The sequence below is a fragment of the Hyperolius riggenbachi genome, chromosome 9, assembly GCF_040937935.1.
Source record: "Hyperolius riggenbachi isolate aHypRig1 chromosome 9, aHypRig1.pri, whole genome shotgun sequence".
Taxonomy (NCBI): domain Eukaryota; kingdom Metazoa; phylum Chordata; class Amphibia; order Anura; family Hyperoliidae; genus Hyperolius; species Hyperolius riggenbachi.
Genome location: NC_090654.1, coordinates 28,404,729 through 28,418,576, shown reverse-complemented (window position 1 = coordinate 28,418,576; position 13,848 = coordinate 28,404,729). Strand labels below are relative to the sequence as shown.

The 13,848-nt window shown below is 44.7% G+C and overlaps 1 protein-coding gene across 1 annotated transcript in view; it reads left to right on the top strand.

Annotated features, from left to right (window-relative positions):
- PPOX (protoporphyrinogen oxidase) overlaps positions 1-9,175 on the top strand; it is a 124,802-nt gene extending 115,627 nt beyond the window's left edge. The window contains exon 13 of the mRNA XM_068252264.1: positions 6,923-9,175. Coding sequence (XP_068108365.1) covers positions 6,923-7,053 — 131 coding nt within the window. The 3' untranslated portion in view covers positions 7,054-9,175. The remainder of the gene's footprint in view (positions 1-6,922) is intronic.
- Positions 9,176-13,848: the final 4,673 nt, after the last annotated feature.

Below are 13,848 nucleotides of genomic sequence, written 5' to 3'. Positions count from 1 at the left end.
TTTTTATTTTCAGTTGTATAGTTTATTTTTAAAACATTGCATCATTCTCTAATATTTGCAGTTTACAACTACTGCAAATTCTAAATGATTTTACATAGCAGGCCAGTGAACTTTTGAACCCTTCTCTGCAGAGAAAAAGAAAATACAATGATTGACAGTTGAGATAACAAGCTTCAGAAGACCGAGCTCTCTGGGAGCTCAATGGCTCTTTTGCATAGATAACTGGAGTTTCTTAACTCTTCCTGTACTGGAAACAATATTAGATGTCTCTGCTCCTAATGTTTAATTTCTTAGCTGTACTACACATACAAATCATTAATTCATAATTTTTTTTTCGCTTCAATGTCTCAGCATTGTACACACATCCAATTTTGATTGGCCAATCAATTTTACCACCTCCATGTAGTATGAGGATATACTATGAGCAGATAGTTTGGGTAAACTCTTCCCCCTCCCCTCTCATTGTAAGCCTTTAGCAGGGCTCTCCCTCCTTGTCTATCCTACTTGACCATGCATCCTGTTTACAGAATAGTGCAAACTTTTATCATTTGGGATTACCACCGCAGTCCATAATCTGGCATTTTGTTTGTTACTGCCTATTACCTCTGTTGTGTTGTCTGTCACTCCTATTATCAATTTTTGTAACCTTATTTGTTGTCCAGCGCTGTGTAATATGTTGTGGCTACATAAATCCAATAAATAATAATACTATTACATGGAAGTGGTGAAATTGGTCAGTGATTGGCCAGTAAAAATTAAAGATGTGTACCAGATTTTAACCACTTAAGCCAATCTGGATGAACATTCTCGTCCAGATGGGCTGCGCACACTTCCGCGGGCCGCGCGCTCCGGCCTCCGGCCGTTAGCCCAGCGATCAATGAATGGGATTATAGATCCCATTCACTGATCGAAGCCCCCCGCAGAAAAGCCAACAGCCTCTTATCAGAGGCTGCGGTTTTTCTGTGTTACAAAAAGTTTCCCGTCCTCCCAATACTTCCAGGAAGCGTACGATCAAGCTTCCAGGATTTTTTGACTGTGGCCAAATAGTAAAACTACACCCACATCTATTTTTTATCAAATACATTATTTTACATTTAAAATTAGCTGTTTACCTTCCTCACCACAAATTACCCAAATAAAATGTTTAATAAAAAAAAATTACAATAAAAAAAAATACCTAAATAGTTACCTAAGTGTGTGAACTTTTTAAATATGCATGGCAAAGGAGTATATTAATATAATTTTTTTAAATTATGGGCTTGTAAATAGTGAAGGACGCAAATTGAAAAAAATGCACCTTTATTTCCAAATAAAATATCGGCGCCATACATTGTGATAGGGACATAATTTAAATGGTGTAATAACCGGGACAAATGGGCAAATAAAATGCATGGGTTTAAATTACGGTAGCATGTATTAATATCAAACTATAATGGCCAAAAACTGAGAAATAATTTTTTTTTTCCATTTCTTTCTTAATATTCCTGTTAAAATGGATTTAGAATAAATTAATTTGTAGCAAAATGTATCACCCACAAGAACACGTTGTTGTTAAAGTGAACCTTCGGACTAAAAATCTACTCAGCAGAACTGAAAAGGCTTGGTGTTTCTTTAACAATTTCACAGCATCAGAACTTTGCCTGACCCTGCAGGGCCTGACCTATGCAGCATAATGTTTAGCTGCATTTTTAGCTAAGCTCCACCCATCAAAGAAAAAAAGCCCAGGCTTTTTTTCCCTGATGCTGTGCAGAGCATGATGGGATTTCCTATGTTGTTGTTCACGTTGCCAAGCTACTGGGAGGGGTGATCAGGACACAGGACAGTTGGAACTGTGTCTCATGCTCCCTGTCACCTCCTTTCAACCAAAAAGATGGCTGCCATCATGAAATCAAACATTTACCTGTTCTTTTAAAACAGGGTGGGTAAGAGATTACCTATCTATTTTAATTAACATAACTAATGTAACTTAATGACAGTGTTTGTTTAGGCTGAAGTTCCCCTTTAAGCTGTGACATGTTGTCAAGCTCTGTTTTTTCTTTTTTTTTTTGTGTCAGTGTATTATATCAGTTATATAGTTCTTATGACTCTCAATGCTATGCTGCATAACCGTAAAATAACTTTTTCTTTTCCCTTCTGCCTATATAAGTACATGTAGGTGTTGTTTGCTATATACTTGTGGCATATCATATCCTATCTTCAAGATGTCCATTTTGACTTTACTGTACCAGGACATGTACAATCATGATTATGTAACCTGCTATTATCTTTGCATAATAATCTCAATGTCTGTATGCTATCCTTTTATATCACTATTATTAATAAAACAAATAAAAAAAATGTATCACCCAAAGAAAGCCTAATTGGTGGCGGAAAAAAACAAGATATCAGTTGTGTTCAAAATTATTCAACCCCCACTGAAATTGAGTGTTTTGGCCAGTTTGACATTGATTTTGATCATTTCAGTCATCTTGTTTACAATTAAATCAAAGAGGCACTTGTAAGTCAGACTAATATAACATAACATTTATAATGAAATAACCACAAATGTCTTTTCTGTGCTCACATCATCATTATCAGTTTTATTCAACCCCCAAGTGACATTCATTCTTAGTACTTAGTACAACATCCTTTTCCAGTTATAACAGCTTTTTTAAACGCGAAGCTTAGCTTGACACAAGTGTCTTGCAGCGATCTACGGGTATCTTAGCCCATTCTTCATGGGCAAAAGCCTCCAGTTCAGTCACATTCTTAGGCTTGCACGCTGCAACTGCTTTCTTTAAAGGGGAACTGAAGAGAGAGGTATATGGAGGCTGTCATGTTTATTTCCTTTTAGACAATACCAGTTGCCTGGCAGCCCTGCTGATCCTCTGCCTCTAATACTATTAGCCATAGCCCCTGAACAAGCATGCAGCAGATCAGGTGTTTCAGTGGTTCAGACTTATAAGTCTGATCTGACAAGGCTAGCTGCATGCTTGTTTCTGGTTTTAATCAGATACTACTGCAGAGAAATAGACCAGCAGGGCTGCCAGGCAACTGGTATTGATTAAAAGGAAATAAACATGACAGCCTCCATATACCTCTCTCTTCAGTTCCCCTTTAAGTCCCACCAGAGGTTCTCAATTGGATTTAAGTCTGGTGACCGTGATGGTCATTGTCCTGTTGAAAGGTCCAACGTCTCCCAAGCCTCAGGCTTGTGATGGACTGCATCACATTTTCATCCAATATTTCCTGGTACTGAAGAGAATTCATGGTACCTTGCACATGCTGAAGCTTCCCTGTACCTGCAGAAGCAAAACAGCCTCAAAGCATGATTGACCCCTCCCCCCCCCCCCCCCCCCTCCATGCTTCACAGTAGGCAAGGTGTTCTTTTCTTCATAGGCCTTGTTCTACCTCCTCCAAGCATAGCGTTGATCCATGAGCTCAAACGGTGCTAATTGTGTTTCATCAGTCCACAGATCATTATCCCAAAACTTTAGTGAGGCAGTCACCAGACTTAATGCGGATCCGAGATGAAAAACTAACTATAACAAGTAACTTGTCTATAGATCTTATCTAAAGTTTAGATAGTTTACACAGCAAATCTAGCTGCAAACAGCTTTAGTAGAATATGAGTATTTCTTCCTGTGATGCAATGACAGCAGCCATGTTGTTTGTAATCATTACAGAGGCAGCCTTTTCTAAATCTTAAGCACTCAGCCTGTGAAAAAAAAACCTAATCCCTCCTCTTCCTCCCTCCTCCCCTCTGCCTCTGAAATCAATGGCTAGTAACACCTTCCCCTCCTCCTGCCCAGACTGAGCTCCCATGAGCACTTGCTACTGCCAAGGCTCTCTGAAAACCTGTGGACGTGACTTGTTTAGTTTAAAGGGAATTAGAGTATTAAAACAAAAACAAAGTATTTGGCTTGAGGAATGCCCTATAAACAATAGGAAAGGAACACAATCATGCAGTGAGTAAAAGTTCACCTCGGATCCACTTTAAATCCGATTGAGAACCTCTGGTGGGACTTAAAGAAAGCAGTTGCAGCGCGCAAGCCTATCAATGTGACCGAACTAGAGGTTTTTACCCATGAAGAATGGGCTAAGATACCCGTAGATCGCTGCAAGACACTTGTGTCACGCTATGCTTCACGTTTAAAAGCTGTTATAACTGGAAAAGGATGTTGTACTAAGTACTAAGAATGAATGTCACTTGGGGCTTTGAATAAAACTGATGATGTGAGCACAGAAAATACATTTGTGGTTATTTCATTATAAATGTTATGTTATATTTGTCTGACTTACAAGTACCTCTTTGATTTAACCCCCTTGGCGCTACGCAGTTTGAGGTTGCGTCCGCCAGGAGGTTTTGAAAACGCTTTAGCTAGCATTTCGCTAGCTAAGCGTATGTATAAGGTTGCTCCGGTCCCCCCCATGCCCGCCCATCGCCGCCGCCTATACGTACCTTGCTACGATCTCACGAAGAGCGCAGTTTCCCTATCGGCTTCCGATGTTGCTATGGCGACGATCGGAGATGACGTCAGACGTCAGCCGCAATCCCGATCGCCGTCATGACGAAGCCTGGAGCCAATTGGGGGCGATCGCGGGGGAATGGAGCAACTTTGTGCATACGCTTAGCTAGCGAATCGCTAGCTATAGCGTATTGCACCAGTTTTAAAAAAAAAAAATGTCCTGGGGCCATGTGATCCTCCGCGGCGGCTACCGCTAAGGAGGTTAATTGTAAACAAGATGACTGAAATGATCAAAATCAATGTCAAACTGGCCAAAGCACTCCATTTCAGTGGGGGTTGAATAATTTTGAACACAACTGTAGATCAATTCATTGTGATGAGTAGTGATAAAGTTATTGGCAAATGAATGGGAGGTGAAAGTTGCTCAGATGCAAAAAATAAACAACCCTGTGGGCTTAAGTGGTTATAGCCTGGTTATCAACTGTGCAAATCCCTGGTGCATTAGACAATTCATGAAACCTTTTGTGTTGGCTCCATCCGGTGTGTGGTTCTAGCTGAGAAATTCCTCAGTACCGAAAGGAAATCCCTTCAAGGATAGAGTGAATTGAGGACATGTTTGATGTAAGATTATACTCCCCAAACTAAAATTACAGTAACTACTCTTAGATACAAAAGAATATTTGAAAGCTTTCACAAGCATTCCCTGTGTGTAAAAACATTTAACTTCACTGCATAAAGCAGTACAGGCTTGTTTATCTCTAGCTAATCTGCAAATGTAATCACTGCTGGCCAGGAGACACTCTCTGCCTGTGACTCAGCTGTTGCCAGGGCATTGCTTCTATTCAGCAGAGGGCTGGTTCTAGACTTTTTGCCGCCTGAGGCAAACTTGTGAGAATGCGCCCTCCCCCCGCAGGAAGGAGGAGCGGGTATGCAGCGGTGGGGAAAGGGGGTCAGACCCCCTCTCCCTCACCTGGGGCTCTGCCTTCCCTGCTCCCCCTCCAGAAGTGTGGCAGCAGGAGGGGAATGGCAATCAGCGGCAGCAGACAGGGAATGAATTACTCACCTCGACATGCTGCGTGCGTGCCTCCAGGTCTCCTCTTTCAATGCTGCCCACTGTGTACTACGTAATGTACGCAGTGGGTGGCATTGCAGGAGATCTGGAGGATCGCACGCATGCTTCGCTTATGACGGCTGGAATGCGGAAGCAGAGGTGAGTAGGGGGGGGGTCTGGCCCTCCTCCCCACTGCTGTGTGCTCGCTCCTCCTGCCTGCGCTGCTACCCCCTCCTGCTGACCTGCCCCCCCCCCCCCCCCACGGCCAGCCGGCTCATAAGGTAACATGGGTGGGGGGGGGGGGGGGGGCTGGAAATGCAGCTCCAGGGTCCATGCCGTCTGACGCAATTGCGTCACTTGGCGTCATGGGCCAACCCCTGGGGAGGAGGGAGCAGAAGCAAGACACAGGCAGACGATGATTACGTTTGCCAATAAGCCAGAGATAAGCAAGCCTGTACTGCTCTCTGCAGCGATATTAAACCTTTTTACATACAAGGAATACCTTTTATATGTTCTTTTATGCAGAGTAGTCACTGAAATGTTAGTTTTAGGAGTATAATCCCACTTCAAACACTTTGATGAGAACAGGCACTTTAGCAGATTAGCTGGAGAGTACAGTAGGCCATGTAGCTGTGTAAATTGGGGTAAAGCAGCAGCTTATGATACCATCCATTGTATCGCTCTATATTTCTTCCCATGTATCATCCTGAGATGGTATATAAAGGATCTGTGTGACACCCTACAAGGGTGTGATAACATGGATAGCAAGAGGACATAGAGACTTCAGGAACCCATACATTTTAGCGGCTGGTCGAGCATCCAATTCAATAATTATTGAATCGGATGAAAATCGGTGCCACCAAGCGAATGCCGGATCGACCAATTTAGGGCCGAGCACGTCGATTGGACATGCTGCAAGATGTCGGACGCACTGTGGTAACAGCAAGCGATATCGGAACCCCTGGCGTTGTTCCCGCAGTGTATATATGTAATGTGTGCATTTATACAATACCTATCCTGTGTCGCAGAGCCCATCCGTCTTCCAAATCCACCACTCTTCCATTAGCCCCATACACACCGCTGGCACATAGCTGGTGGCGTGTGTAGGGTTAAGTGGCGGATTCAGAAGACGGACAGGCACTGCGACAAAGGACTGGTAATGTATAAATCCACACATTACATACATTAGGGGAACATGGGCAGCTGACAGATCTCTCTAATCTCTCTAATCAGATTCGATCAGAGAGATTTATCTCTTGGTGGAATCTGCCCATCATCGCCTGATGTATGGGTACCTTTAATACTGCATCTGACATCAGGAGACCAAAAAATGAATTTACCAGTAATCATTTTTGAGTGAAAAGGTCTAGTGCATTTTTTTTCCCCCTTTCATTGTCCACAAATTTGCCTTTCTTTGTTGCAGAAAACCTTTCCTCGTACATCCGCCAGCAGGCGCTGCCCATCAGTCTCATCGGAGCCTCGTACGAGGGCGTGTCTGTGAACGACTGCATCTATAACGCCAAGAGATCTGTCCAGAGCTTTGCAGGATGCTAGTGGTAGAGAGACTGGCCTTCCAGCATTCACCAGGCTGGTATTGAACACGATGGCCTCTCTGGATATTCATCTCAAGTCTGCCCAGCCAGTCACAAGACAGATGTGCCGATGATCTCTCTCTAAACTGGGGGAAACTTGACTTTTTGAGAATCCAGGATTGTCAGTAAAGGTGCCACAGGCTGCTGAATTCTGGTTGTAGCTGGGCATCACTTGCAGTGACTGCACACCTTCCTGGAGGGGGCAAGAGTGAGCTCTTCTAACTCATTATTGTGCAGTAGACGGGGATTAGCTGGGTGATGCTGGATAAGTGCACTCTCCGGTTGCTTGAGACTAAATGTTAAAGAGACACTGTAACATCAAAAAGTTCCCCTGGGGGGTACTCACCTCGGGGGGGGGGGGGGGGGAGCCTTAGGGTCCCAATGAGGCTTCCCACGCCGTCCTCTGCCCCATGGGGGCCTTGCTGCAGCCCTCCGAACAGCGGCCCGACAAATCCGTCAGCTTGTTCAATATTTACCTTTCCAGGCTCCAGCGGGGGCGGTATTGCGGCTTTCGGCTCCGAAGTAGACAGAAATACTTCGGGTCCGCTCTACTACGCAGGCGCTGGAGACTTGCGCCTGCGCAGTAGAGCAGACCCGACGGCGATCGGGTATTTCCGCCTATTTCAGAGCCGCCAGAGCGCCTGCGCAGGAGCCGGGAAGGTAAATATTTACATCGCCGCTGTTCGGAGGGCTGCAGCGAGATCCCCAAGGGACGCAGGAGGACAAGTTTTCTATAATAATAGGCCTAGCTACTACAGTAATACACCCCATTCTGTATACATACCCTGAATGCTGTATTAAATGTCAGAATACAGTACTTGAAAGTAGATTTGCTTTGGGGAAGCTGTTGAATCCAGTCTTTAAAGGAAACTTGAGACTTCTCTTATGGGGGGTATTAATACTTACCTGGGGCTGCCTACAGCCCTATTAGGTGCGCAGGCTCCCACGCCATCCTCTCCTGTTTTAATTTCCCCTGGTAATCTGACCAGCCACGCACGCACCCCTGGGAGTGTTCTGTGCCTCCACAGTAGTACTGCACGGGGGGGGGGGAGGGGCATGAATGTTTACAATGTCAAAATGACTTATAAACCCCTAATTAACCAATGATCAATAATGCAAAAATAATTTGCCCCTTAAAAAGACCCCCAGGCTGAGCATTGTTTATACACAATTTCCTTTTCCCAATCAGTATCAAATCAACAATATGATTGAACGTCGAGAGAATCTCACTCATTTTTTTATTAGATTTTTGTTAGTGTTTTAATCAAATCTAACATCTAATAGATTAATGATACCCAAAACGAAAATTTCAGTAACTAATCTTAGTTATATATAAGCAAATTTAAAAGCATTCCTACACATTCCCTGTGTGTAAGAACCTTTATTTTCGCTGCAGTAAGCTGGAAGAGCTTTGTTCTCTCTTGAAATCTGCAAAGGTAAATGTAATCATTACAGGCTGGAGCTCTCTGAGGCATGTGTCTTCACTCTGCCCCCCTTCTCTGCTAAACAGACACATCGCCCTGGCAACAGCTGAGTCACTTCAGCAGAAAATAAGGGTGCAGAGTGAAGAGACATCCCTCAGAGAGCTTCAGCCGGCAATGATTGCATTTGCCAAGTAGCCAGAGATAAGCTATCTTGTATAGCTCTCTGCAGTGCAAATATGGGTTTTGACATGCAGGGAATGTTTTTAAATGTTCTTTTATGTAATTAAAGGGTTGTTACTGAAAATGTAATTTTGGGAGTATAGTCCCACTTTAAAAAGGAAAGCCTGTAGTTAGTCTAGGCTGAATGATTCATTCACATCTGCTAAACTTTGAAGTACTTGCTGTCGCCCCGTAGGATAGGGATCTCAAGACATGCTAGTCTCCAGAGGCTGTGCTTACACAAATCCAGGACGCCCTGAGATGTCTGACCTTCTGCTGCTAAAGATTTTGTGGCCTTATCAAAACTGCAGCTGTGTCTGCTCTAAACGCTAATCCAGAATGTCCACTAGGGGCACTACAGTGTCTGCTGCTTCTAATAAGATGAGAACTTCAGAAATAATTCCGTAACAGCTGTGTTAATAAAAACGGACAGAAATACCAGCAATGGCTTTTTTTGAGGATTTTATTTCATTCACTGCACCAGTCCCTGACCACAGCCTGCTCTTGTGATGCTGGGAAACCTTTTCTTAATCTGATAATCCTATTGTGTTCCAGCCGGACTCCTGCCAGAATTTCAACATTCTTATGCTGGGAATACACAAGCTTTTTCGGCAGATTTACTGACGGATCTATTTACCGATTGATTTCCAATTGCTTCTATGAGAAAAACGATCAGAAAAAAAAATGATTGAAATTAGATCGGACCTGTTAGAAATTATGTACAGAGTCATCTCTCGGCCAAAAAAAAAGTTTTTGTTTTTTTTTAGGCAGAGAGGTGGACACAGATCTGTAGATTTGGTGGCTGATCGATCATTCGATTCAATTATTTTCAAATCTGATAAAAATCGGTACGGCCAACAGCATGCCCAGTTGATCCCCCTGCATGAATACTTTACCTGCTGCTGTGTGCAGACTTCTCTTCCAGATTTGCGCCCCATGTGGTTGCTGGAGCATCACAAGCAGGGCATGTGTGTGCCCCTCGTGCATTAGGGTGGCAATCACATGGGGCATGAATCCGGAAGAGGAGCGCAGATGGCGGCTGGTAAGTATGAAGGCAGAGTGGGGTACATGCATATTAGGGGGAGCGGTGGCCGGAGGCGACATGAGGCCGATTACCACAAGATATCATGCTGAAATCGATCTGTAATCGGCGGCCATTAAAGTAATCTGGAAGGCACATTAAAAAATAACGTTCCCTCACTCCAGAGGCTCGGCCAGTCTTCCAGAGCCCCTCCATTACCGCACCTCCATTTGTGCAATCTTTGACATTAAAGTTGAAGATATCTTGTGACCTCGCATCCCTCCACTGCTCCTCTAGTGTCTGCTTGTGCTGAGTGCTTTGCAGAGTGATTTTGCACGCAATCCCAGTTCCTAGTGGAAAAGAGCCTTAAAGAGAATCTGTATTGTTAAAATCGCACAAAAGTAAACATACCAGTGCGTTAGGGGACATCTATTACCCTCTGTCACAATTTTGCTGCTTCCCGCCACATTAAAAGTAGTCAAAAACAGTTTTAAAAAGTTTGTTTATAAACAAACAAAATGGCCACCAAAGCAGGAAGTAGGTTGATGTACAGTATGTCCACTAGGGTTGCCAGGTGTCCGGTTTTACACCGGACAGTCCGGTTTTTGGCCCCTGTGTCCGGTGTAAAAAAACATGCTAAACCGGACAATTAAGTTGTCCGGTTTTAGCGACCCCCGCAGCGCAGGAGGAGAACAGCGCAGCAGAGAGAGAGCTGGGAGCAGCGGTGGAGAAGGGGGGCAATCTCCCCCCCCTTCCCTCACCTTAGGGTGCTCTCTCTCCCCCGCTGTCTCCTCCAATATGAAGTGCAAGCTGGCGGGTGGCTGCGGGCGGAACTTACCTCTGTGTCGCTCCAGCGCCGGAAGTTCGGGTCCCGCAGCCGCTGAGAGAGATTTGACTCAAAAAAGATCCGGATCAAAGATCCGAATCATTCATGAGCCGGACAACACTATCAGTCTGAATAGTGTTGTCCGGCTCATGAATGATTCGGATCTTTGATCCGGATCTTTTTTGAGTCAAATCTCTCTCAGCGGCTGCGGGACCCGAACTTCCGGTGCCTGCGACAGAGGTAAGTTCCGCCCGCCACCCGCCAGCCTGCTGCACATGATGGAGGAGACAGCAGGGGAGAGAGACAGCACCCTAAGGTGAGGGAAGGCAAGGGGGGGATTGCCCCCCTTCTCCACCGCTGCTCCCAGCTCTCTCTCTGCACTGTTCTCCTCCTGGGGGGGGGGGGGGCACCTGGCTACCTATTCTGGGCACATATAGCCCCTGGCTACCTATTCCGGGCACATATACCCCCTGGCTACCTATTCTGGGCACATATACCCCCTGGCTACCTATTCTGGGCACATATAGCCCCTGGCTACCTATTCTGGGCACATATAGCCCCTGGCTACCTATTCCGGGCACATATACCCCCTGGCTACCTATTCCGGGCACATATAGCCCCTGGCTACCTATTCCGGGCACATATACCCCCTGGCTACCTATTCCGGGCACATATACCCCCTGGCTACCTATTCCAGGCACATATAGCCCCTGGCTACCTATTCCGGGCACATATAGCCCCTGGCTACCTATTCCGGGCACATATAGCCCCTGGCTACCTATTCTGGGCACATATACCCCCTGGCTACCTATTCTGGGCACATATACCCCCTGGCTACGTATACTGGGACATATATACCCCTGCCTACGTATACTGGGACATATATACCCCCTGGCTACATATACTGGGCACATATATCCCTGGCTACATATACTGGGAACACTGGCTGTTTGTCATTATGTGCATTTAGTGGTGAAAAGCTGTCTCTTTTGTGCATTTACTGGTGAAAAGCTGTCTCTTATTATGTGCATTTACTGGCGAAAAGGTGTCTCTTATAATGTGCATTTACTGGTGAAAAGCTGTCTCTTATGTGCAGTTACTGGTGAAAAACTGTCTCTTATGTGCACTGGACCAGTACTACTGGTGAGGACAGTTAGTGACATGGCTATGTACTCTGTAATGTGCTGCAGAAGATGTCAGTGCGATATAAATACTATAAATTTTTTTTAAAAAAAGCCCATTGCTTAGCCCCACTCTACATAAAAGTGCGCTTCTGACTCCGCCCCTAACTCCACCCCCTGTCCGGTTTTCTCCATCAGCCGACCTGGCAACCATAATGTCCACACATAGAAAATACATCCATACACAAGCAGGCTGTATACAGCCTTCCTTTTGTATCTCAAGAGATCACTTGTGTGTTTACCTTCTGTCCCCTGCAGCTCTCCTGCACTGAACACTAGTGACAGGCTGTGAGGCTGATCATTTCTTCCTGTCTAATTCCTTAGTATGTGTCAGCCCAGCTCCTTTCACAGCCTAACAGAGGAGGATTTTTATCCAGCTCTCTTCTATCACTGATAAGATAGCAGAGACGCTGCTGGCTTATGTAAATAACACACACACTGGAGTGTGCATAGAGGGGCCTGGAAAGGGGTGTGCATAGCACGGAAGAGTTGGCAGCCTTCCAGACACAGGGCGACAAGTCTGACAGGGAAAAGATACATTGATTTATTACAGAGACAGTGATAGTAAAAAGTGCTGCAGTAAGCCAGAACACATTAGAATAGGTTTAGGAACTTGTAGGATGGTAGAAAAAACATTGTACATTTTTGTTACAGAGTCTCTTTAATCACCTGAAGACCACGGTCTTAAACCTCCTAGTGACCAGGCTATTTTTTTACAATTAAGACCACTGCAGCTTTAAGGCCTCGCTGCAGGGCCATACAACTCGGCACACAAGTGATACCCCCCTAACTTTTCCAACTGGTTGGTGAGCAGAAAAGTTAGGGGGGGGGGGGGGGAAATCACTTGCTTGGTGGACTATGATCGCTCCCACAATGTTTATTTTTTATTAATATTTTTTTTAGAATGAATTTCCCCCCTTTTTTTAATCCCTCCCTCCACCCCAGCCAATCAGCGCGATCGGCTGTCATAGGCTTCAGGCTATGACAGCGGATCGCTTCCCTGCTGCCCAGGGGGACAGGTGTCTCATGGCTGTCTCCAGTACAGCGCTGCCATAGATCGCAGCGCTGTACAAAGTAAATAAACGGCTTGCGCACGATCTCCTGCAAAACCCCGCCCTAGGGTCCTGGGGCTGAAGTTGGCGTTATGTGGACAGCAAGAGGTTAATGAACAACTAAAGTGAGAAGTATATGAAGGCTGCCATATTTATTTCCTGTTAAACAATACCAGTTGCCTGGCTGTCCTGCTAGTCAATTTGGCTACAGTACTGTTTGAACACCACCAGAAACAAGCATGCAGCTAGTCTCGTCAGAGCTAAAAATAATGTCAAACTCCTGATCTGCTGCATGCTTGTTCAGGGTCTATGGCTAAACATATTAGAGGCAGAGGATGAGCAGAATAGTTGGGTAACTGGTATTGATTAAAAGGAAATAAATATGGCAGCCTTCATATTACTCTTGCTTTGGTTGTCTTAAGTGTTTCCTGGCTTCCCCTTAGTGTATCAGACCTCAAAGACTCACATCCTGCCCCTTCCTTATCCCTCTCCTTCAGGTTTTGGACTAGTCCATCTCTTCATGGGGGATTCTCAGGGATTTATTTATTTTCAAAAGCACTTAGTGAATGGCAGTTGCCCCGTCCAACAGCCAAAAAACTGTGTAGCAAGCAGGGAAGCTGGCCAGCATCATGGTTTATGAAGATATTCCGTAAAAAGGATTTAAAGAATAAAAGCCTTGCTGAGATGGACTAGTTCAAAACCTGTCACTTCTGTCAGATTTCTACTACTTACTGTAAGTGACAGCAACATAGGAGAAAAGTAATTTATGGCTAAATTTTAGAATTTTTCACCATAGTGCCCCTTTAACTTTGCAGCAATCTAGAGGTACAAATTGCATTGCAACGGTGGTAACAGGAAACTGTACGTTGTATTTTTTTTTTTTTAGTGTGCAGAACACCTCAGTTTCCCATCCCCCTACAGCTTTAATTTTTTTTACCTTCTATTTTTTCCCATACCTGGAACCGGTGAAGTTATTACAGCAGGCTGAAACTCCTATTTTGCATTTTAATCAAGGAATGCTAGTAAAACGCAAA